At 51.9% G+C, this 23,366-nt stretch overlaps 9 protein-coding genes across 9 annotated transcripts; 5 read left to right on the top strand and 4 right to left on the bottom strand.

Moving 5' to 3' along the window:
- Positions 1-1,478: 1,478 nt before the first annotated feature.
- Positions 1,479-3,569, bottom strand: N7458_010700 (T6SS phospholipase effector Tle1-like catalytic domain-containing protein; the record flags this gene model as incomplete). The annotated part of the gene is made up of 2 exons (XM_056914082.1): positions 1,479-3,362; positions 3,444-3,569. 2 exons carry the CDS (start codon positions 3,567-3,569, stop codon positions 1,479-1,481), a joined length of 2,010 nt encoding a protein of 669 aa, XP_056762931.1.
- A 3,916-nt stretch (positions 3,570-7,485) lies between these two features.
- Positions 7,486-11,096, top strand: N7458_010699 (peroxidase/cytochrome P450 family protein; the record flags this gene model as incomplete). Its single annotated transcript, XM_056914081.1, has 5 exons — positions 7,486-7,884; positions 7,962-8,059; positions 8,123-8,364; positions 8,422-10,971; positions 11,032-11,096. The coding sequence occupies 5 exons, from the start codon at positions 7,486-7,488 to the stop codon at positions 11,094-11,096; spliced, it is 3,354 nt and encodes a 1,117-aa protein (XP_056762930.1).
- Positions 11,097-11,577: 481 nt separating this feature from the next.
- On the top strand, positions 11,578-12,275 carry N7458_010698 (dynactin subunit 5; the record flags this gene model as incomplete). Its single annotated transcript, XM_056914080.1, has 2 exons — positions 11,578-11,616; positions 11,709-12,275. The coding sequence occupies 2 exons, from the start codon at positions 11,578-11,580 to the stop codon at positions 12,273-12,275; spliced, it is 606 nt and encodes a 201-aa protein (XP_056762929.1).
- A 241-nt stretch (positions 12,276-12,516) lies between these two features.
- On the bottom strand, positions 12,517-14,885 carry ccg9 (putative trehalose synthase (Ccg-9); the record flags this gene model as incomplete). Its single annotated transcript, XM_056914079.1, has 6 exons — positions 12,517-13,232; positions 13,288-13,397; positions 13,448-13,912; positions 13,980-14,255; positions 14,315-14,721; positions 14,781-14,885. The coding sequence occupies 6 exons, from the start codon at positions 14,883-14,885 to the stop codon at positions 12,517-12,519; spliced, it is 2,079 nt and encodes a 692-aa protein (XP_056762928.1).
- Positions 14,886-15,394: 509 nt separating this feature from the next.
- Positions 15,395-16,175, top strand: N7458_010696 (ADP-ribosylation factor family protein; the record flags this gene model as incomplete). The annotated part of the gene is made up of 4 exons (XM_056914078.1): positions 15,395-15,488; positions 15,544-15,849; positions 15,936-16,048; positions 16,134-16,175. The coding sequence occupies 4 exons, from the start codon at positions 15,395-15,397 to the stop codon at positions 16,173-16,175; spliced, it is 555 nt and encodes a 184-aa protein (XP_056762927.1).
- Positions 16,176-17,140: 965 nt separating this feature from the next.
- N7458_010695 (hypervirulence associated TUDOR domain-containing protein) lies at positions 17,141-17,491 on the top strand (the record flags this gene model as incomplete). The annotated part of the gene is made up of 3 exons (XM_056914077.1): positions 17,141-17,189; positions 17,252-17,364; positions 17,423-17,491. The coding sequence occupies 3 exons, from the start codon at positions 17,141-17,143 to the stop codon at positions 17,489-17,491; spliced, it is 231 nt and encodes a 76-aa protein (XP_056762926.1).
- A 578-nt stretch (positions 17,492-18,069) lies between these two features.
- N7458_010694 (cobalamin-independent methionine synthase II family protein) lies at positions 18,070-19,417 on the bottom strand (the record flags this gene model as incomplete). Its single annotated transcript, XM_056914076.1, has 3 exons — positions 18,070-18,641; positions 18,709-19,125; positions 19,198-19,417. The coding sequence occupies 3 exons, from the start codon at positions 19,415-19,417 to the stop codon at positions 18,070-18,072; spliced, it is 1,209 nt and encodes a 402-aa protein (XP_056762925.1).
- A 1,157-nt stretch (positions 19,418-20,574) lies between these two features.
- N7458_010693 (F-box domain protein) lies at positions 20,575-21,651 on the top strand (the record flags this gene model as incomplete). Its single annotated transcript, XM_056914075.1, has 1 exon — positions 20,575-21,651. The coding sequence occupies one exon, from the start codon at positions 20,575-20,577 to the stop codon at positions 21,649-21,651; it is 1,077 nt and encodes a 358-aa protein (XP_056762924.1).
- A 456-nt stretch (positions 21,652-22,107) lies between these two features.
- On the bottom strand, positions 22,108-23,187 carry N7458_010692 (general substrate transporter; the record flags this gene model as incomplete). Its single annotated transcript, XM_056914074.1, has 4 exons — positions 22,108-22,347; positions 22,399-22,547; positions 22,617-22,717; positions 22,826-23,187. The coding sequence occupies 4 exons, from the start codon at positions 23,185-23,187 to the stop codon at positions 22,108-22,110; spliced, it is 852 nt and encodes a 283-aa protein (XP_056762923.1).
- Between the last annotated feature and the right edge of the window lie 179 nt (positions 23,188-23,366).

Below are 23,366 nucleotides of genomic sequence, written 5' to 3'. Positions count from 1 at the left end.
CGGTCGCAGATTATCTAGATATCCGAGAGCCTGCAGGTATCTCGTGTATCGAAGCTCCGGACAGCCTTGGTAGGGTAACCGGTGTATCTATTGCGTGTGGAAAATCCGTGAGTGGTGGGTGACCTTCACATGCAAAAATTCCGGTTCATGGAGGTCAACTCCAAGCAAACGGATCCTTTGGACCATTCTTTGTTCTATATTTACTCCATGAATCATCAATGGCCCATGACATTGCATCGAGACCAGAAAATTCTGAGTAGACAAAAGGCTAAAAGGGCTTTTCCTCCGGGGGTGGTAAATGGCTTTGTTCCAGAAATATCGAGGAAACCGTTGCAGAGCCAAGCAATGGCTCCAGGACTGGTTCGATTCGACCGTGGTAACTCTGTTTACTGTCTCGCTACAACCGCTTCCTATATCCTGAGCTATCTCTTGAGGTCTAAACAGACGAGGCCTAGTTGGCATCTGTTAACATCTACTTGCATATGTTTGGCCGAGAACCATACGACATCATCGTAACTGCCAACTGTACGACCGTTATTGTACGGAGTACAGTACTTTGTGCCGAGCTGGATGGACCTGGAATAAGAACCATGGATTCCCACGCCATGACCCCACAACCTTAGTGCCTGCGGTGGAGTAAACACAGAAATCGAGACCGGCGACGCCGAGGCTGACGGTTTGCTTGACACAAGCCTAACTCAATTCTTGTATGACACGCGGTAAGATGTCTCGGGCGAAGTGGGATTCGGCTCTGACGAGATTCAAGATTGACCCCTTCTACGATTTTTGTTCTTCCTTGTTTTTTTTTTTTTTTTTTTTTTTTTTTCTTTCCTCTGTTAAATATTAATTCTCGCCATGATCTCACAGTCTGCAACCCCGATCCGTGTCGTGGAACTGGACTGCATCTCCAATTACGCGGGGCCAAGCAGGCGCTGTGGTTCCACCGTATCGTATTCGTCCATGCAGCTCAGTGCTGCAGGGATGGTCTAGATGGACGATTGTGATCTGGGCTACAGAGTTCTAGGCAGCTCTACGCACCCCGAGATGAAGGCCGACTCGGTTATGTACAATTGGTACATGGTGGTGCATGCCACAGTCGTGTGGGAATGACTGACTAGGTAGATACTGGTGTTGCGGGCAATCTTTTGATCTTCCCTTTACACCTTATCTATGCCATTGTAATAAAAGGAGATAGGAAAACACATTGACATCATTTTGAATGCCTTCAACGGGCCTGGTGGATGTCCAAGGGAGACAATTGCTGGGTGAGGCATCGGGAGGAGGTTGACGGGTATCGAGGGTTGAGGACGGAGCAACGATGGGGAGAAGCGTGCATTTCACGGAATGAAAAGAGTGTCAATTTCGCTCCTTGGCGAAGATGGGCATGTAGTACATAAAGTAGATATTAAGGTACATATCATCACAGCCTTGCTCAGATAGTATCGCAACGCGGACTTGATCAAGAACTCGTGCCTGTCTCAGTGCAAACAGTGCTCGTGCTTCTGCTTCTGCTCCAGTGCTTCCTTACACTTGGTCGCCACGCTCTTACGAACATACGTCTCGCGAACTCCATCACCCTCATTCTTAAAGACGACCCAGTCACCCATGCCGTATGACTCCGGCGCAACACGCACACCACGACCACCGCCGCCAAGGATCACGTTGCCCGGGCGATACTTGGGATCGGCTTGCATGCGGCGGATGGCCGAGACGTGAATCTCCGCGTCGAGCGGGACATCGCGAACCTCACCGCGAGGCAATGGCCAGCAAATCGGCTTCCATGAGCCATCTTCCTGCAAATCCATACGTCGGAATGGTAACCACTCCATGATTCGCCATGAGAGAACAGACATATGTGGTAGGCCCTGATTGAACATCAAGCAGTCGTGCAAGGCGCTCTTCGTGCTGGATGTGTGCAATGCGTGCCAGAAGTCGCGGCTCGCAGCGGATCGCTGCTTCTCATCAGGCGAGGTCCGGAACACATCAGGGTTATCGCCGTGGCCCTCAACGCACTGGCTCGGTCGACGTGCAGCTATCTCCTCCTGGATGGGTGTGTAATCGCCGTCAAACTCTTCCAGACACTGGAACTGCTTCATCTTGCGCTCGTCCAGCTCCAAGCCGGCCTTGCGAGCCTCCTGCACCATCCAAACTAGAGGTGCGTGGCTCAGAGCCCACAACTCGCCGCCTTCTAGCTTCCAGCCTCCGCCGATATCTGCGTGGCAGCCCGGGAACCAGATCTCGTGAATGTCCTGGTCATCTTCGTCCTCAGATTCGTCGCCGTATTGGCTGGGGACCTGAATGGACAGGTTACCGGACTGGCCGCTGCGGACGGATTGGAGGTCGTCGATTGAAGGCGCGGGCTTCGGCACGGCGAGACTGATGCGTCGAGGAGATGATGCACGATAGCGTTGGCTTGTCTTCTCACCGACGTTGCTCTCGCTACCCTGGTTCGGTGAGTGGTGGGAGGCGTGGTAGTATGACTCCCCTGCGGAGGGACCCCATCCAGGGAACTCAAAGGTTGGCGGTGCTGCACCGGGAGCCGCGTCGCCATTCTGGGGCACCTCACCGTTGTCGTTGACCGTGATAGCAGGGACCTCCGGCTCGGCGGAGGCCTCGTAGTGATCTTGGCGGCGAATATGCAAGTGGTGGTTGGCATCGGCATGCCGCGTCATCAGATGGTGCTCAAGGCGACGCGGATCCAGATGATGGCGATGTCGTTTGTGCTCTTTACCATGCGGCCTGGGCCCCGAGATGAGATCCTGACGGAACTTGGCTCGACGTTCGTCAATACCAACAGCGTGACGAATCACTCTCGCAGAACTGCGCGCTGTGTAGGGGAACTTGCTGCGTTGCATCCAGGCGTTTTCGAAGCGAGGCACACTATTGACGGTATCGAAGAGGCCCATGAAGCGGATGCGCGAAATCGGACGACTGAAGGTTTCCCGGAAGGCTTTCATATACTGGAAGAGCTTCTTCTTTTCCTCCGTTTCTGCCTCGCTGTCGCCTGCGCGCTGCTGCCACTTGGCAAAGGTCTTCCAGGCGAAACGGATGAGCTCTTCGTTTCCGGCTTCGAGGAGGCCGATATAGTCTAGCATTTCCGCCAGGAATCGCGCAATGTATGCGCCGCGACTGAAACCAACGAAATAAATCTCGTCGCCGGGGGAATAGTATCGCATCAAGAACTTGTAGCCGCCCATGACATGCTCGTCAAATGAGGAGCCGATGGCTGAATCCTTGGCCTTTTGGTACCAGGACTTGATGCGCTGGATGCGACCATGGCTGGTGAGCGATTTGGTGGTCACGTAGGTTCCAATACCGGGCTGATAGTAGTGATATTGGTGGCTCTGGCTACGGTCCAGCATCTATGGGGTTGAAAATCGATTTAATTAGCATGGTGTCTCGGGTGGAGTGCTCGAGCGCCAGGGAAGGAGTTGGGAGCATACGCGAAAGATTTTCAACACATTACTATCCGACTCGTCGCCTGCGAACTTGTTACCAGTGCCATCGAAGCAAAGCACAAACTGCTTCGGAGGACCGTGGGGGTGTGTGGGACCCGTGTACTGAGCCATGATGCGGGTTCTTCGAGCGCAGAAGTCGTATTGTCCGACGGAAGATGGACTATATACGCGGGTCACGATATACTCCGCGCGAGAAGGACTCGTGCGCACGACGAAACGAAGCGGTTCGAGGAGGAGAATCGGCGGATGAAAAATCCCCTCAAACAGGATTGACCGGATAAGAATGTTCTCAGCGTGTCACCCACCGAGACGATCCCTGCAGCGCAGCCGAAAGAATACGTCAAGCTCGAGTGGGCCAGGCGACTTGTGGTGGTGGTGGGGGCTGGCACATTCCAAGCACTGCATGGGCGTTTGCTCTGCTCGTATTCTTTTCTTTTTTTTATTATTATTATTTTCAATTTTTACACCCTCCTGTCGCTTCTTGATGAAATCAAGGACCCTTTTCTTGATTTGTGACGCTACGATCATTGCCCGAAAGGCAAAAACTCTCCCCTAATTCCAGATTATTTCCCACGTTCACAGGGCTGGTATTGACTTTTATCCAGGGATTTGTGAGGCACCACCTCCCCGCTCACGTCGTACAAGGGAAATACCCTACGTCGCGACACGCATAATCGATCTCTATCGGGGCCATATCTTATCCAATAATCGCCATGTCTCGGATCATCTTGCTGCTCTTGCCATTCGGGCTGAACGCCAACCTCACGAGGGACAGCCCAAAAAGAACCTGCCCGGCAGAACTCCAGCGACAAGCCCCCTGTACATCGCCGTGGAGTTCTGACTGATTGCGGAGAATTCAATCTCCTTTGCCAAGTGGGGGTACTTCAAGTTCCCGGACCTGACAGGGGGTACTGAAAAAACAAGGGCAACCATCAGGCCTGGCAGACTTTTGGGAGTTTCCACCCTTTTTGCTGTTGCTATGCGACAATGGCCACTATTGGACCCAGTGGGCGCTCAGGCCGGACCTATGGGATGGGGGCGCCGTGATCGTGGTTCGGGACATTCTTGTCGAGGCTTGTCGATCGTTCCCCACGCGGACAAGGATTGCCATCAGGTTCCCAATAATCGTGTGGTGCTTTGTGCTTTGGTTCAGGGGCGTAAGGGATGGACGGGTGGATTGAAGATGGCCCTTCTTGCTTTCGAGCCTCTGAATCGTTCGTCAAACCAAGTTAGCGAGCTCTGCTGAGCTTGCGATCGGGTAGTCCTGAGGACAGCCGTGTCGATACGCTCGCTTTGACCAGACCAACCGTGATGGACCGAGACGAATCGACAGACAAACTCAAGACGGGCTAGCATGAACTAACTACTCCGTACAGTAGCGCGAACTGCAGTAGTACAGACATAGTCTGGCTGGCCCGCGATCGACCTGTCGTCCCCACCCATCGGCTCCACCTGTCTGTGCCGTCATCTGAAGATTCGTGCCCGCCTGAACTTTGCGGAGCCAGTGGCCATTAACACGGACCCAAATTTCCTCTCCTGTCGTCGTGCAAGTCAAATGAACATAATGAAAATACTGGTTGAATTCATGAGCCGAAGAGGAGGGAAGAAAGATCTTCGGGCGGTGGGCCTCTCCTTCAGCTTGCGTTTTCTGGTGGCTGAGGATACAGTCGGGAGTGGGTGGCACCCTCCTGAACCCACCCGGTTGATCGATCTAACCACAGAGGACCAGAATCACATGGCAATGTACGGAGTACTCGCTTCAGAGGCGAGATACGCTGTGTGGTTATTATGGGACTGAAGGCTTCTGCTGCTTGCCCCTGCTGTCACCATTGGTACGTTTTATTCGTCCTCGGAGGATCGCAGCCAGCCTCGGGAGCGGCCGTGCCCCAAACTAGCCGTCAGTGCTTGAGCCATGGTTTAGTTCTTCACGCGAGTCAGAACTTTGCAGGATCCCCGGGAGGGTCCGAGATCCCGTGTGGATCGGATCAAGATTGCTGTTGATGGTGCTTGTTGGCACTAGAAGGATATCACAGTCTATCCGATAGGAGAGTATAGATGTACTGCTCGTTATAGCTACACAAGTGGATGTTATTCTGTCTGTGCGAGGAATGTGCCGCTACTCCGTACTGGAGTCATTATCACGAGGAAATCAAAACATAGAAGAAAGTCGAATAAGACCCTGACGGTGGGATGATAGATCAGATTCCGATGCATTCGTGACGATGACTGGCAGAAGTCGACTGCCAATGACGAGGAGCGTAATGCGGTTCGTGCTGTCGGCCCGTTCGCCACTAAAAGTCGACGAAAAAGCCCGCTACCTGGAAATCCAAACCTGGCGGCCGCCAAGCTGCACTAGGAGGCCCTAAATAGTCCATAGTCTGTGGGCGAACTGGTGGGTCTGCCGATCCGATGTCGATGTGGGAAAAGAATCAACAATGGATTTCTTAGGGGAGTCTACGGAGTACAGTCGTACTTGTTCTGGACAATACTCCTGCATCTGAACCGAAAATTGTAATTTTGGCATCACATTAGGTTCGGCAAACCATTTTAACTTAACAGGAGGAACCTGTATTATTATTATCCTCAGAGTGTCCAATACCCCGTATACAAGCACTTCCACAGCCTGGTTCCCTTGCGTCGCTGGGTCAGGCCTCGCCCATTATTTGGGTGGCCGCTCGTGTATGACAGCCCCCTCTCCATCTTCCCTCCTTCACGCCGTCCTGAGTCTCTCGCCCAACCACCACCTTCGCTTGCGCGCGCCCCCTTTGCAAAACCCGGTCATTTCGTAACCGCCTCCAGCCAGCCACCTGGACAAGATGTTTCCGATCGGGAGGTCAAGCGTGGCCCGCCAATCCCCCCACTTGGCGTGTTCATTCCCCCCATCAGGTCCAGGACTCCAGCTGGATTTCAAGATCCAGTGTGGGGCGCTATGACTCTCTTCGAGATTTAGTTCCGCTAGCAAAGTACACCGCTACTGTCAGTACCTTGCACTGAGTGTATATTCATCATCTTGGACCCGACTCATGATGAACCCTGACCATCATCAAGTAGGGGAGGAGATATTTCTGCTGCTGCTGCTGCTGCTGCAACACAGTGACGTCGATTTCTCGTCCCCGACATGGTCGCAGGTTTCAGAATTCAGTTCAGCTTAACTAGCCCATGGCTCCTCCAATACAGTAGAGCTCCGTTACCCCGCGATGGTTTCGGATGGGGGCGGAACAATGTTCTAACTGAAGTACACTTACTCCGTACAGAGGATTGGAACATGACTGATTTCAAAAATCAGGGGACAAAGCATGAACCGCCAGGAAAGACCCGGTCCAAAGCGTTGCTCCCCGACGTGGGGTGTTCAAGTGCCTGGCCCACCCCCCCTTGCCCAAGCAACAGAGCCAACCTGGAGGAGCGTAACCAAAGCCACGGAAAAAGGCCTGCAGGATGATCACTTACTGCTACAGTACAGTACCACTGCTTTGGAGTGCGGTTCGTCATTACTATTATTCTTATTATTATTACGGAGTACTCCGTACAGGTACCCTTATGATCCTTCCACCTCGATCACTGGCTCCACCACCGCCGCACCAGCTCCACTGGCTTCTTCAGCTTGTCCCACGAGGAACTGCTTATGTGATTGGCAACCTGGCTCCTCGCTGTTTTTAGCCATGGGTTACGGGCTGATCGATGCTGACCCTCTCATGAACTTCTTATTGCCAATCAGATCAGCCCCTGCCATCATGGTTCAATCAATTATTGGTGATAACACATCCGCCACTGTGTGGATGCCCCACAGTCCTGCAAGAGCTGACTTGGAGCTGCCCGCACAGCTCGTTCTTAAACCCGCCGATGCGCGCGCTCAGTGCAGGCTTATGTTTTTCCCCCTCCTCTTGCTCCCCTGATCTGGCCTCCGGTAGCCATTCGTAATTATTAGTTGTGGTTTTGTCTAACCATTTTCTTTTCCTGTGCCTCTCCACGCTCAATCCCCGATTGACTTTCCTATCCGTGTAAGAAAGCCCCAGAGACAGCTGTCGCCATGTTGCGCAGATTCTCTACCCAGTTCAAGAGGAACAAGGATTCCAATGGCGACGCCGAGCAGCCCAAGAGTTCCAAGGAGAACAGCAAGCGCTTCTCCAAGGCCGCACAGCCCTCACGCAAGTCTGCCTCTCACGAGGAGAAGCACCACACCGTGAACCGCGCCGAAGTCGTCGCTGTTTTCGACAAGTATGCACAGGCCATTCACGCCTCACGCGAGCCCTTACCCAACCAGACCGGTGATGGCACCTATCTCAAGCATGACCAGTCCTCGGGTCTGTTCAATGACATCAAGTCGCTCGGTTTCCGCGACCTCAACACCGTCAAGGACCTGATCAAGACGAAAGCTACCGGTGAACTGATCGATGACAAGACCTACCTTATGGAGCGCATCATTCAGGTATGAGCCACGATCTGTCCCGTAGGAACCAATTGCTCTCCAATTGGTTGATTATACTGACGCGTTCCGAATAACAGCTTGTCGCCGACATGCCCGGCCACTCCAAACACCGTGTCGACCTCACTAATCAGTTCTTGGACGAGCTCTGGGACTCTCTTCCCCATCCCCCTCTCTCGTGAGTCCAATGTTCAATTGTACTGCAATTCTGCAAAAGTGGGTACACTAATGCGGAAATTAGATTCATGGGCGACGACTACAAGTACCGCTCAGCGGACGGCTCCAATAACAACCCTACCCTTCCATGGTTGGGCGCTGCTAATACCCCCTATTGCCGCACCATCCCTCCCTTGACCATTCAGCCCACCGGTCTGCCCGACCCTGGCCTGCTCTTCGATAGCCTCTTTGCTCGCCAGAAGTTTAACCCTCACCCCAACAACGTGTCTAGTGTTTTCTTCGACTGGGCTTCGCTCATCATTCACGGTAGGATTTGCAGATAACCCGGCAACCAGGCGCAATTGCTGATACGAACCCCCATAGACATTTTCCAGACCGACTACCGCGAACAGCACCTCAACAAAACCTCTTCCTACCTTGATCTCTCCATTCTGTACGGTGATGTCAAGGAGCAGCAGGACCTGATCCGTTCTCACCAGGGTGGTAAGCTGAAGCCCGACTGCTTCTCCGAGGGCCGTTTGCAAGCCCTCCCTGCTGCGTGCGGTGTCCTACTGGTTATGCTTAACCGTTTCCACAACCATGTTGTGGAGCAGCTGGCAGAGATCAACGAGAACGGCCGCTTCACCAAGCCCCGTGATGGTCTGCCTGAGGAGGAAGCTAAGAAGGCCTGGGCCAAGTACGATGAGGATCTGTTCCAGACTGGTCGTTTGATCACTTGCGGTCTGTACATCAATATCACTCTGTACGACTACCTCCGCACCATTGTCAACCTGAACCGCACCAACTCCACCTGGTGCTTGGATCCCCGCGCGCAGATGGAGAAAGCTGGTGCCACTCCCTCCGGTCTCGGTAACCAGTGTTCGGTCGAGTTCAACCTGGCCTACCGCTGGCACTCTACCATTGCTCAGGGTGACGAGAAATGGATTGAGCAGGTCTACTTTGATCTCATGGGCAAGCCCGCTGAGGAAGTTAGCATGCACGAGCTGCTGATGGGTATGAAGAAGGTCGACAGCCTGCTTGACCCCGATCCGTCCAAGCGTACATTCGCCCGTCTGCAGCGTCAGGAGGACGGAACCTTCAAGGATGAGGAGCTTGTTCAGATCCTGACTCATGCCTGCGAGGATGTTGCCAGCTCCTTTGGCCCCCGTAACATCCCCAAGGCCCTCCGTTCCATCGAGATCCTTGGTATTGAGGCTTCCCGTAGGTGGCACGTTGGTTCCCTCAACGAGTTCCGTAAGCACTTTGGCCTTAAGACCTACGACACTTTCGAGGAGATCAACTCCGACCCCGAGATTGCCAACAATCTGCGCCATCTATATGAGCATCCCGACTACGTTGAGCTGTACACCGGTATCATTTGCGAGGAGCCCAAGGAGCCCATGATCCCTGGTGTCGGTATCGCCCCGACATACACTATCTCGCGTGCTGTGCTGTCTGATGCCGTCGCACTGGTCCGTGGTGACCGTCACTACACTATTGACTATAACCCTCGTAACCTGACTAACTGGGGTTACAATGAGTGTCGCTACGACTTGAACATAAACCAGGGCTGTGTCTTCTACAAGCTGGCCACCCGAGCCTTCCCCAACTGGTTCAAGTCCGACTCTATCTACGCTCACTACCCTATGACCATTCCTAGCGAGAACCGCAACATCATGAAGAACCTGGGTCGTGAGCAGGACTACTCCTACGACCGCCCCTCGTTCACGCCCTCGCGTATCAACCTCTCCTCTCACCAGAACGCCAAGCTGGTCCTGGAGAACCAGAAAGACTTCAAGCCGGCATGGAGCAGCTCTATGGTGGAGCTGTTTGGGAAGGGCGAGTTTGATGCTGAGCAGCACGAGGCTATGGGTAAGGCCTTTAGCACCGAGGATTTCCCTATCTTGGTCAAGAAGTTCTATGAGGATGTTACTCTTCGCCTGATTAAGGAGAAGGGTGCTAAGCTGGCTGGTATCAACCAGATTGACATTACTCGCGACGTTGGCAACCTTGCCCACATCCACTTTGCCTCGACCCTTTTCGGTCTTCCTCTGAAGACCGAGCAGAACCCTCGTGGCCTCTTCACTGAGCATGAAATGTACATGATCCTCACCACCATCTACTCTGCTCTCTTCTTCGACGTGGACGCTACCAAGTCGTACTCCCTGAATCACGCTTCCACTGCCGTTTCTCAGCAGCTCGGCAACGTCGTCGAGGGCACCGTCAAGGCTGATACCAACAGCGGCTTGCTATCTGGTCTGATGGACAACTTCCGTCCCCATGATAATGCCCTCCGAGAGTACGGTACCGCTGCTCTCCGTCGTCTGGAGGAGTCTGGTCTGAGCGCTTCCCAGATCACTTGGTCCCAGATCATTCCGACCATCGTCGGTATGGTCCCCAACCAGAGCCAGGTCTTCACCCAGATCATCGAGTACTATACCTCGCCCGAGGGCAAGAAGCACTGGGCCGAGATCAACCGTCTCGCCAAGCAGGACACTAAGGAGTCCGACGAGACATTGTACCGCTACTGCTTGGAGGCCATCCGTATCAACGGCACTTTCGGCGCTTACCGCCAGGCTCAGAATGCAGTCACTGTCGAGGAGAACGGCAAGACGATCGAAATCCAGCCTGGTAACAAGATCTTCGCCTCCTTCGTCCAGGCCAACCACGACCCCAGCATCTTCCCCGAGCCCAACGAGGTCAACCTCGACCGCCCTCTTACCTCGTACATCAATTACGGCCAGGGTCCCAGCACTGGCTTCGGCCAGGAGATTACCAAGATTTCTCTGGTCGCCATGCTGCGTGTCGTCGGTCGTCTTGAGAACCTCCGTCGCGCGATGGGCGCCCAGGGCCAGCTTAAGAAGATTCCCCAGGAGGGCGGTTACTACGTCTATCTCCGCCAGGATGGTACCTCGTACTTCCCCTTCCCAATGTGTAAGTTTTCTCCCAGATTCGAGCCTTCCATCTTTTTGCAGTACTAACATATCCCCACAGCTCTCAAGCTCCACTGGGATGGCGAGTTCGACTTCCCCAAGCCCCAACCTGCGAAGAAGAACTAAGCAATTGTCTGAACGCTTCAAATATACCTACGTCAAAGCTCCTGACTCGTGTGTCATGTGTTTCGTTGGGGGCGTGGCTTAATGTGCGGCATATTATGTTCTGAGGTCATGCTTCATGTTTTGATAGTTGTTTTGGGGACTGGAAGTTTGTCTCTCAGGATATCCAGAGGTTGTGCTTTTAGCTTGGGGAACGCTTTTTGTAGTTTATACAGCTAGTTTCAATGATGAGATTTTATGTTTGCAATCCGGGGTTTGAGGTATCTATGCCTGATTCGTGTGCTGCGGTTAAGAGGCGTCTACTTTCTCACGCATCAACTGGTCGGTCTATCCATAAGTTATTTCAGAATATTGCCTTAAGACTCGGAGGGTTCTCTAGTTATACTTCCAGCTGTGTACACCGCCTTCGGAGCTCCCGCGCCCGCGCCTATCAAATATCAACACCAGCATCGAACAGCGACAGCTTCACAGTATACCTTCCAAGATGCCTCCCAAAGCCGCCAAGGGCGAGTATATTGAGACGGTACGTGGTGCCCCTACTAAACAATCACCGGCTTCAAAGCCCATTCGGGCAGACCTCCAACCTCCATATCAACTTGAGCTCACACGGAACAGGACACGGGCAACAAGATCTCACGCCGCTCCCAAATCCACGGCACACAACACATCATCCTCGGCGGCAAGACCGTCATCCAAGCCGAAGCCGTTATCCGAGGCGACCTCTACCGTCTCCCTTCAACCGCCGCATCCACAGATCCCAGCAATCCGCCCCAACAATCCAACGCCCCCAGCGTCGCAATCACCGTCGGCCGCTACAGTTATATCTCCAAGAGTGCAGTCTTGCGCCCGCCTAGCCGGTTACACCGCGGTGTCCACTCATTCTATCCGCTGAAGATTGGCGACCATGTCTTTGTTGGAGAGTCGGCGGTGATTGAGGCTGCGTCGCTGGGGAACCACGTCCATGTTGGCGCGGGGGCTACGGTGGGCAGTATGGCTATTATCAAGGATTTTGCAATGGTCTTGGATGGTGCGGTTGTTCCGCCTGGTATGGTGGTGCCGAGTTGGTCTGTTGTTGGGGGACGACCGGCGAGGATTGTTGGTGAAGTGGGTGAGGGATATGGCGTTGAAGGGGCTGAGGGTGGTATGGCAAGGGAGAGATATCGTGTTGTTGGGAGACCGTAAGAAGTTTTGGGTTGTTGGCGGACGTGGTTTGGTGCTTTTCTTGGATTCTATCAAATGATACCCCCTCTCGTACTATGTTTATTGAACTTTTTATCATGCTCTTCTGTGCGAGTCTTTTCTCTAAACCTGGATACCTTTCAAAATTATAATGCGTCCATTATAATGCGTCCCAAGCGGATATGACAATTTATTCAGCGTCCGCGATTGAATGCGGAAATGATAACCAAATATTATACACTTGCTAACAGATCTTTTCGATCTCGACTTCTCTAGTCAGGTGAGGCATCTCGGGAGGAACTGGGACGCCGCACTCCTCAAACGCAAGATTGTTAACCCACTGCCCATTGGGCTGCACAGACTCTTCTTTGGAGAACTTGGAGGCAAGATAGAGCCAGCTCAAGGTGTTGCCCACCGTGCTCACCTCGTCACAGACATGGCTGAGCGCATACTCCGACATTCGGCGGTGGAGGCCTTCGTCCGTCCAGAGATCGAATATATGCTGCGCGACAGCATCGGTATCCCCAACATCCACCAGAAATCCGTTCTTTGCGTTTTCGATCTGGAGCGCAATGCCACCCGCACGCGTGGCAATCACAGGTACGCCTTTATGAATTGCCTCGGAAACCTTGACTTCGAACCCTTCGCGAGTCGACAGTTGTAATGCAATGGTAGCTTTCGAAAGCAGGGCGTTCAACACCTGATCCAATGGTCGCAGCCGTATGACACAGATTAGGTGGCGGATGTACGGAATCCGGCGTTCGATGTGATCAATCACTTGATCATAGATGACCGCTCCGTCGGGGTCATCTACTGAGCCATGACCGCATATCAGGAGTTTTGGGTGTTTCAATTTCGGCCGTTCTTGAGCTAGCCGATTATGGAACTTCTCATATGCGTCCAACACATCGAAGATTCCTTTGGCCGGGTCAAAGCGAGAAATCTGCACGATATACTGTTCTAATTGCTACATGTTGGCACGCTATCTCATGCAAGCTGATCGAAAGGCTCTTACCGTCCGGATGTTGAATCGTCGGCATCTCCGCATTCTTGCAGGCTGCGTTAAAGATCCGGCCATAGTGGGCAATATCCCAGTCTCGCATGGTTTTGTTCAACCCATCCAACCTGTAACACATCAGCGAGATAATGCACGCAGACCATTCAGTTGAGCCTACCAATCAGTCGCCGCGGGCATATAACCAACGATCTCCGGAGGCACATCGCGAGGCACGAATGCACTCACGGGGTGAGCGATAAAACAATCGGCGCGCTTGGCGTTATCCCAAAGGTATTTCCAAGCTTCTGCCTGGGATGTCCCAGGTTGGTCAACAAGATCGCTCCGAATCTGGATATGACTTCGAAAAATGATCGGTCGTCCTGGGGCTAGGCGCTTGGCAATTGGTATCAGACCTGGCATTTGAGGATCATCGACGATCAATACGTCTGCTCCTCCTTCTGCCGGTGCGCATAGGGGACCTCCCGGTACAGTCCAATATCGCTTCGCGTTCTCCTCGATCCAGGCAGTCACTAAGTTCCGATCCTCTGCACTCAGGTATTCGTCTGGGTGTGTGATGCCTTGAAGGATATTGTGTTCGTGCTTGGTCACCCGAAAGACACCTGGTCGCGGCCGAGGGACATACCTATCAATGTGGTGTCAATTGGGATGTATTCAAGTCTGTCAAAGTCAGTAGCTGTGATTTCGCATACCATTTAATGTCCGTGCCTAAAGAGTGGGAGAAGCGTACGAGGGCATGCCTCATCAAAGCCACTCCTCCACCTTGCGGCGTTGCACTGAAAAAGGCAATTTTTACATTCCGCTTCTTGAGGTCCGCGGCATAAAAGTTGCAAGCTTCCCACGTATTCGCCGAAACGGTCTTCTTGAAATCATCGAGATTCGTCAAGCACACGTGGAAGTCGGTATCGACCTCCACGAGGCCCATAGAACTCACTTGCAGTAGGGGAAAGTTCTCCGGTCCAAAGAGCCTGTGGGAAAGATATAGCTTTAGCGTTGATTCTCCACACCGGCGCCGATCCTAACCAACCTAACACATTTACGTGCCATTGATTCGGCCTGTTCAGCGATCGTCTTGGACTCCCAAGATCGCGGCTGCGCTTGCGCGCGCGAAGCAAATCGGCCTAACAAGCTCAATCCTGGCAATACCAAGGGAATAATATCAAGCTCGGCCCACAAGCGAGAGCAGAGATCCTGACAGGAGCCTGCAACGTGCCTGTGCATCGCAGCACCGACGATCTTTTCGAGATGTTTCTCCCCGTATGTCTTGAGCTGGGAGATGATGAACTCGACAGCTTCGTCGACGCATGGCTGGTGCTCGTTCGGTTGATACTTTTTCTCAATAAAGTCTAGTAGGTATGTTGCATCTCGGATTGCGATGGCAATTGTTGAGCCATGCTGCTCGGAGAAAGAAGTCGTGATACCGGCGTAGATAGACTGTGTTTTGTTAGCACCTGCCAGTATATCTCATTTTTCCCAATGCTCGCTGCGCGTACATCTGATGGTGGTCCTGACCAGGCATGCCGATGGTACGGCTGCGCCAGCCGACGGTGTAAGATCGCAGACGGGCGACGATCGAACCTCGAAGCATCTACGACCATGATGCTGCTATATTAAATGGCGTATAAATTGGAGATATGGAGTGAGCGAGGATATCCCAAGATACTCCCATATTGAGAGCGATTTCACCTCCATGACGTAGGAGCATTCTCACCAATCCATGGGTTCGGGGGAGGATCCGTCAACCACCATCAAGTTAAACCTGTCAGCTGAGTACACCTCGTATACACGATTCCATTCAAAATAATGGCATCTCATTTCCCTCCCACACGAGCCACGGACAAGCACGCAAATCAGATTACAGTGGACCCTTTGCGTGTATGAAACGCCGACCTCTGGGGGTGGCTGACTCAGCCGTGCCCCTTTTCCCCCGCCTCAAATTGCAAACTTCCGAGTCGCTGTTTTCTCCAGTTTCCCACCTTTTTTACGCGATCTGTTGTACAAGTGCCCAGCCGGTTGACCATCTCTGCACTCGGATTTCTCTCGAGGTTGCCGCGCCGTTGCCTCTCGTCCTCTTTTCGTCCTCCAATTCCAACCTCAACGCGCCAAGATGGGTGGCTCGGTATCCAAGATGATGGGGAAGATCTTCGGCACGAAGGAGATGCGTATCCTAATGCTGGGTTTGGATGCTGCAGGAAAGACCAGTATGGATGCCCATACTGCTTGCTTGTCACTGCGAACGAAGCTAACTGGTGCTAGCTATTCTTTACAAATTGAAACTCAGCAACCAGGATGTTACTACGATCCCCACCGTCGGATTCAACGTCGAGAGCGTGACCTATAAGAACGTCAAGTTCAACGTGTGGGATGTCGGTGGTCAGGACAAGATTCGCCCTCTCTGGAGACACTACTACTCTGGTACACAAGGTCTGATCTTTGTCGTGGACTCGAGTGATACCGCCCGCCTCGAGGAGGCCCGGTCGGAGCTGCACAAGATTATCAACGATCGCGAAATGAAGGACGCCCTGCTTCTGGTCTTTGCCAACAAGCAGGATATCCCTGGCCGTATGTCTTTCTCCGGCCCTCCCCCGTGACTGAATATCGGATGTCGCCCCAGCCTCCTTGCCCCTGACTAACCGACTACGTCGCAGACTTGAGCCCGGAGGAAATCACTCAACAACTCCAATTGACCAAGCTGAAGGACAAGCTGTGGTATGTTGCGCCCAGTGTCGCAACGGATGGCACCGGTATTTTCGAGGGTCTGGTGAGTTTCCCAAGCTTTCTCTTATCATTTTCCCTGCTTCGTCCAACCAAAACAAATGACTGACCCGCTTGGCTCCACTTCCCAGGCATGGCTCTCGAACAACGTCAAGACCCAGCCCGCCAAATAAAACATTGCCCCGCTGTGACCTCGAGAGGCGTCCAGCCAGCCTCGTGTACAACACCTCGCACCCGACAAGTATTTTTTTTTTCGATTCATGTCCGTGTTTGATGACAAGACGACGCAGCATTTGGGCTTTGTTTTCTTTTGTTCTTTGTTTTTGTTTGTCCATTTCCCCCCATATCTCCAGAGGCTCTTTTCATTTGTGTGCAGCCTCCATCTTCTTTTTTTCCCATCCTCCCCCGTGGTACTTATCTTGACTTCTATGATATCCCCTCTGTTTCTTACCCGGACTCGCTCCGAGTCCCAATTTAATTATTTAATTCTCTGATTAGTTGTTCATATCATCACAGCGTTGGCATTGTTCGATTCCCTGAGCATTTTTCCTGTGGATTCCCGATGTGTATAGAAACGATCGGTTTCATTTGAGATACGAAGAGAAGGGCAGGCAGGCTTCCGAGCTAAAATAGAGAATCAATTTAGGAACAAATGACATACATCTGATCAAAGGTCAAACGGATTTGTATTGCATCGCGCCCACAGTTAGATTCACGGAATCAATATCCGAGGTGGAGGGGAGGGATTCCAATGCCGTGGATTGCAACTCCTCGAACCGATCAGGTTCTTCATGGTTACGTGGGATTCGGATATGCGTTCCTCTCAGGGTAGGTATACTACAGTCGCTGTAGAGGGTCTGTAGATACCATCTCATGTCGACTCTTGTCTTTGCCACCAGGTAGGACTATCCGGATAACCTCATCTCGCAAACTATTATGTTTATGTCAATCTGACGCCAGATTATTCTCATGATTCTCACGAACAATCCCGTCTTCCACATTGAATCTTGCCACCGACGAGCATAAATAGAGGCCACAACTCAGAGCCCATTCCTAGCCACAAGTTGAACCATTACTTCATTCAATTCCAGTACAGCAAAGTCTAAATTACGATCCCAGATCGCAAAGTCCAGATACAATGCCTGCCTTCCGTACAGGACAGCGAGTCAGCTACAAGCCCGTTGGCGGTAAGTCTTTCTCCGAAACTCGCTCAATAACTTGGAACTTAGTCTCTGACTTTTACTATTAGGAAGAGAATCCCACACCAGCGAGAGTGTCGGAGTAATCCGAGAAGTGAGCACCTCCAATACGACCATGACAGGTCGAATGGTGGAAGCTTCGCCGCAAGAGCCTCGTTACGAGGTAGGTACCTTTAGCAAGTTGAAACTGAAACTTATCGACGATGCTGATGATTGGGTAGATTGAGAATGAGCGGACTCAGAAGAGATCTGCTGTTAAGGAGTCGAATATTTTGGGTCCTGCTGAGTAGAGGTGGGCTATCTTGAATGTATTCTAGATGTCCATCCTGCAACTGAGATTACCTAAACATTATGCTCTCCATCAACTAGGTAACTAACTAGTGTAGAACGTAGATGACGAATAGTGGTTGGCTTAAGTGGCTTTTAGCATGAGTCTCGGCCACTGGGGACCTTGTAAGATTTGATACCCGTCGTATTTTATGGAGGAGGTGGGACCCAAATGACACCTTGCGTTTCATCTGTTCTATTTCTCTACTCTAGTGGGTTTGTTACTCAACTCCATTGCATCTTTTATGCGAAGTCCCATTCCAATTAAATGCAGTTTGATGTTTCTTGACTATATCCAAGCACCCTATATTCAGAGGTATAAATCATGACATTTGTCCTATGCAAATCCCACCAACGCTGTACAATAACTAACATAAAATTCCCAGACCATGGCGTATTTGTTGAAAAAAAACAACCGAGGAATGGCGCCTAATGGCAAGAGACAAAATATACAAAGAGGTATCCGTTGAAGTTCGTTTCCTTTCTCATTTCCCCTTTCGCATTTCCCACATTCAAAGCAGACCGATTCCAACACTCACGCTCAAGGCTGGTTAGGCCAGATATCATCGGCAATCTCCCGCACCAGCTTGAGCTTGTTGATCATGCCATCCCAGTCAATAGCATTGCCCTCGCGGTGAGAAGCAAAGCCACACTGCGGGCTGACACCGACCTGGTTCAGGGCAGCCTCGAGAGAGATGTTGTTACCCTCGGCGATGACCTTGGCCGCATCAATAACACGCTTCTTCATCTCCTCCTTGTCCTCCATGGTAGCGAACTTGCTGGTCACGACGCCGAGAATGACCTTCTTGTGCGGGGGCAGGTGCTTGAGGGGCTCGAAGCTGCCGGAGCGCTCGGTGTCGTACTCAAGGTAGTAAGTGTGCACGTTGAGCTCCTGGAACAGCTTGATGGCGATGCGGTCGTATCCGCCCTCGGAGAAGTGGCGGCTGCCAACGAAATTGCCGCGGCACAGGTGCACGCCAACGTGCATGTCCTCGGGCAGGCCGATGAAGCAGTCGTTGTACAGCTTGATGTACTTCTGGAACATGTCATCGGCGGTGTAGACGTTGAGGGAGTCCTCCTTGAAGCCGCTCAGGAACTTCTCAGAGCAGAAGTCTAGTTGAGAGAAGATGTGAGTGGGGATAAATCTGAGGATAAATTGAAAAAAAAAGGGCATTCTTACAAGCAAGGTTGGGGTCGTCAAACTGCACGTTGCGGCAACCCGCATCGTACAGAATCTTCAGCTCGGCCTGGTAGGCCTTGGCGATATCACCAAAGTACTCCTCATCGTTGGCATATACGTCCTTGGGGTAGGCCTTGCCCTCACGGTAGCGCAGGTGGTACCAGTTGGGAGCAGCCAAGGTGATCTTCAGGTTCTTGACCTCCTCCTGGGACACGAGGCTGGCGAGGTACTTGAACTGGTCGACGTAGGTGCTGCCAACGTGCTTGATCTTACCAGTGCAAAGCACTGTCTCACCGGGCTTGTGGCCCGCTTCCAAGAAAGCGGCAATGTCGGGAGCATAGGAACGGAAGATGTCAGTATCGAATTCGGTGACCTCCTCGAAGCCGTCCAGACCGGGGAAGAAGGTACCCCAGAACACTGGCTGTTTGTTAGCTTTATGTTCGTTCTTACGGATCATTGACTTCTATGGGTTGGTCTTGGAGAGCTTACTGTGGCGACGGTACTCGCCGTCAGAAGCAGCGTGGTAACCAAGCTTCCGCTGGGTAGCGACAATGTCCTTGATCTCCTTGTCTTCCACCTTTTCCAGCTCAGATTGGGAAATCTGGCCCTTCTCGAAGGCAATCTTCTTGTCCAAAAGCTCATGAGGCCGGAGCAGCGAGCCCAGGTGCTCGGCACGGAAGGGAGGGCGCTGGTGAAGTTGGGGGGCCATGGTGAGAGTATGTTACTGTGCGCGCCGGACACTGGTTAGTCTTTGAATCTCCCTTCGCGACGATGATCGGCTCTCGACTCACTGTACAGATATGACTGTGTCTGGGCCTGGGAGGAGAAGAGAAGAGAGAGAAAGTCAAAAACCCAGGGCCGTGCTAAGTGAGGGGCACAGATTTTCAGCTCTCGACCGGCGACGAACAAACGTGGCCGTCTTCGCATTCAGCGATCGGGCCCACTGGCTGAAAGCGTGGGCATCTCCACACTTTTTTCTTGTTCGCGTACCGAAGTCGGCCCTCTGGCTTGGAAGCTGACAGTATAGTTATATGATTTATATGATTATTCAGTCCATTGTCAAGATTGGATAGTTCACCATCGTCCACTATCGCTGGAATTGCCGTTGATATGTTTGTCGTGGTTCTGGATATTCACAAAGTCCATGACGATTCCAGCCCCATCGACACTGACGTCAAAGCTTCGCAGCGTTGAAGTATACAGGACGTGACGACTCGGGCACCTTTCACGCAGGGTACAATTAACTAACTAGTCATTAGTTACCATTTCTCGAACATTCATCAGACTGGGCATGAGATGAAGTCTAAGCCACTCTTCCGCGTCCCAAAGCCGGAGAATGGTCTTTATCAATCTTTTTTTGGTGTATGGGGGAATTCCGGGGTTGTTCTTGGCAGAGTCTGTACCAGATGGACTACTACGACGACTACGACGACTACGACTACTCGGTGCAGGTGTAATGCGTGCTACCCCGGGATATATGGCTCCTCAGAATAATGAACCGTGATTGTCTTTCTTTTAACTCTTCAGCAAATCATCCCAATCCCATCTGGGCTGAGTCAACCCTGACAAACAGGCGAAACGCCCCAGTTCTCGAGAGTCGAGAGACCAAAAAGCCCCCAAAGTGGAGGATGCGGCGCTGGCCTGGTGGGGCTGCCCGGCACTTTACCCCTTGGCCGTTTACCGAAGCACGAATCTCCTCAATCAATTTCTCCTCGCAACCCCCCCAAGTAGTATTTGCAGACAGCGGGCTGACTTCACGACGATTGGTCCTCGCGGCAAATCCGACCAGACAACGGCCAGGAAACTGTCCAAGCACCATGACAACCTGAAGCATGAACCACTAAGGTGGACCGGACCGCCCACACCATGTCGTCGCCGCTGGAACGCCTGCCAAATGAGCTGCTGGATCAGATCATCTCCTACCTGGATATAGACCCGCCATCTCGGGCCCGGATCCATCAGGAACCGAATCAGGATATCGCAGTCTCACAAAACAAAAGCCTCAAATATTTATCCCAATCATCCTCTCGCCTCGCCACCCTTTTGCGGCCCTGTCTCTTCGCCCATGCTCGCGTAGTGCTTCATGACAAGCCCTCGCAGTTTTGCTCGTTCGTGCTAAAATGGGATCTGGCTCGATACATCAAATCCATCCTCATACTGGTTTCGGATAACCATCTCGCGCGTCTTGTCACCGGCCGCTGGCTGACTCACCTATTCGAGTTCATCGATCCTCTATGGATTACCATTGCCGCCCCGCCTAGAATCATCGGCGAGGCGCTGCAGAGCTCCATTGACGAGCGCCATGGCTGGGCCTTTGCTATCGATCAGCAGATCTTGCAGCTCCAACAGAACAGCTACGGCAACCCAACCGCCCATCAATCACAGCCGCCGGAAAATATATTCTGCACCCGCCCGTGGACATCCCTATTCTTCAACGAGGGATCCTCCCTCAAGGCCTACAATCACTACGAGTATTTTCTCTCACAGGTCCCCTCAGTGCTGGGCCAATGGGGACATGACTTTATCCTAATGCAAAATTCGCGCGATATGAGCGCGCACTTTGAAGGGATAGAATCCCTAACTTACACGGCGATATTCCCATTCTACAATCACGTCGAAAACGTTTGCATTGCAATGCAATTGCTGCCACGGCTACGCGTCGTGACAGTCCAATTAGCCCCGGATGAGAAAAATCACGCCACAGAGCTCGAGCAGCGCGGCTCGATGGATCCGAACGATCCGTGGATGGAGTTGGAATCGTCCTATTCGGTGATTGGTTTCAAAATTCGCACTCAGCCCTCTGTAGAGGAATTCCGCACCCGAGACTTGCATGTAGAAGCAATACGGCCGGAGCTTACCAGAATTCTGGCTGAAGAGTTGCGTGGATGGACGCATGATGACCAGGGTGTTTGGAGGCGACCGCCGTTTGAAGAATCATCTTAGACTGGCTTGCAATATGTTCATTATGGAGGTTGAGACGTGTTCTGGGCTCAGCATAGGAAATGCAGGGAGTAAGGCGGACAAGGCAAAGATTCGAGGAGAGATTCTTAGGTGCCGTACCTCGTCGTTAAGCTTATTGTACATTAATTAATATCCTATTTCTTAAAGGGCGGACTCATGGTATATTTCGATATACAAATAACCGAGGCGGATGGAGCATTGGGCCCGCCTGGCCTTGAAAAGCTGAGACCATACAAGGCCATAAATCACCTCTTCAACTCTCGCCCTTCCCCAGGCTTTCGTAAGCATCGATTTTTAGTGATTTGTGGGATTTTAGCCTGGTCATCAATAACAAACGCAATTGGCCTACAGTCCTAGTTACAGATAAGACACATCCTCTCATCCCCAAACCCCCAAATCCTCCGACAGAGTCATTTGGTATTCAGCATTCCAGACTTACTACACCTCTGTCTCTACTACAGTCGGTATTTTTTTCTCGGTTGAAAAGGCTTCCGCGGCAAGCTGCTCAACAACCGTCACATAGTTCTTGAACTGTCGCGTGGACACGCGGTTCATGAACAACTCATCCAACTCTTCGTATGAACGCAGACACATCTCAGGTACAAAGAAGTATGCACCCACGATGAAGAAAATCATGAAGCCACCAAAGACGAAACCGATCTTGGCTTTGAGGTTCCCCTATCCGGGGTTGAACATGTACGGTGCGACAAATGACCACATAGTGTTGACGGCGTTGGAGATGATCAGGGAAATGGCGAGTGTTTTCGTGCGCAGGACAGACGTGGGGACCTCACTGGCGATGGCGTAGACGTTGGATCCCACGCCAATGTTAAATGCGAGATTGGACAGAGTGTAGAAGCCGACAGCAGCAGTGACTCCTATCATTGCGTTAACCATATCCCAAGAATCATTTTCATTTCAATGTGATTTTCGCATGATTAGCATACTAGTAATAGTATTCACCGAGCCTGCAATGCCCATACAGAGCAGTAGGGTAGTCAGAGCAGTGCAACCTCCAAGAAACATGGGTCGTCGACAGAAGAAGTCTCTAATCAAGAATAATAACGTAGTACCCGATATAGATAGGATTTGAGCGCTAATCTAGATCAAGAACGGATCCCGATCGCCGATCCCTAAGTATTGGTACATCAAAGACCCGTAGTTCGACACAAATCCTAGACCCGACATCGGTTCGGCGAGGAAAACAAGGATTGCGATCATGGTTCTGCGGAGGTTAGTGCCACGAAAGGACTCGCCATAAGTAGCCTTATTTTGTGTCTCGGCCTCCTCCAGATTGATCTTGATACGTTCAAAATGGCCATCTGCATCGGTGAATTTCGAGTAGAGACGGTTGAGTACCCCACGGGCATCGTCAATTCTATCCATGCGAATGAGATATACCGGCAATTCAGGGATGAAAAGATGCCCGATAAATCCGATGATGGCAAACCCCCACTGAGCGCAAACAAGAGCCCTCCAAGGCCAGTCGTTGTCCCACTGCGAGGTACAGTAAGACATGATAGCTGAGATAAAAGGACTGATGCACTGTGATAAATTGCAAAATCCAATGACCCGAAGCACGGATCGTTAGTGGAGAGATATCGGAAACATAGGCCGTGCAAAAATTGAAGAACACACCAATAGCAACAAAATTCATCATCTTACCACCAAAGAACATCCCAATAGAGGTAGTCGCA

The sequence above is a fragment of the Penicillium daleae genome (genome assembly GCF_028827525.1).
Source record: "Penicillium daleae strain IBT 16125 chromosome Unknown utg000008l_segment0_segment0, whole genome shotgun sequence".
Classification (NCBI taxonomy): domain Eukaryota; kingdom Fungi; phylum Ascomycota; class Eurotiomycetes; order Eurotiales; family Aspergillaceae; genus Penicillium; species Penicillium daleae.
Note: the sequence above shows the minus strand (reverse complement) of the source record. Positions and strands in the feature narration are given on the sequence as shown.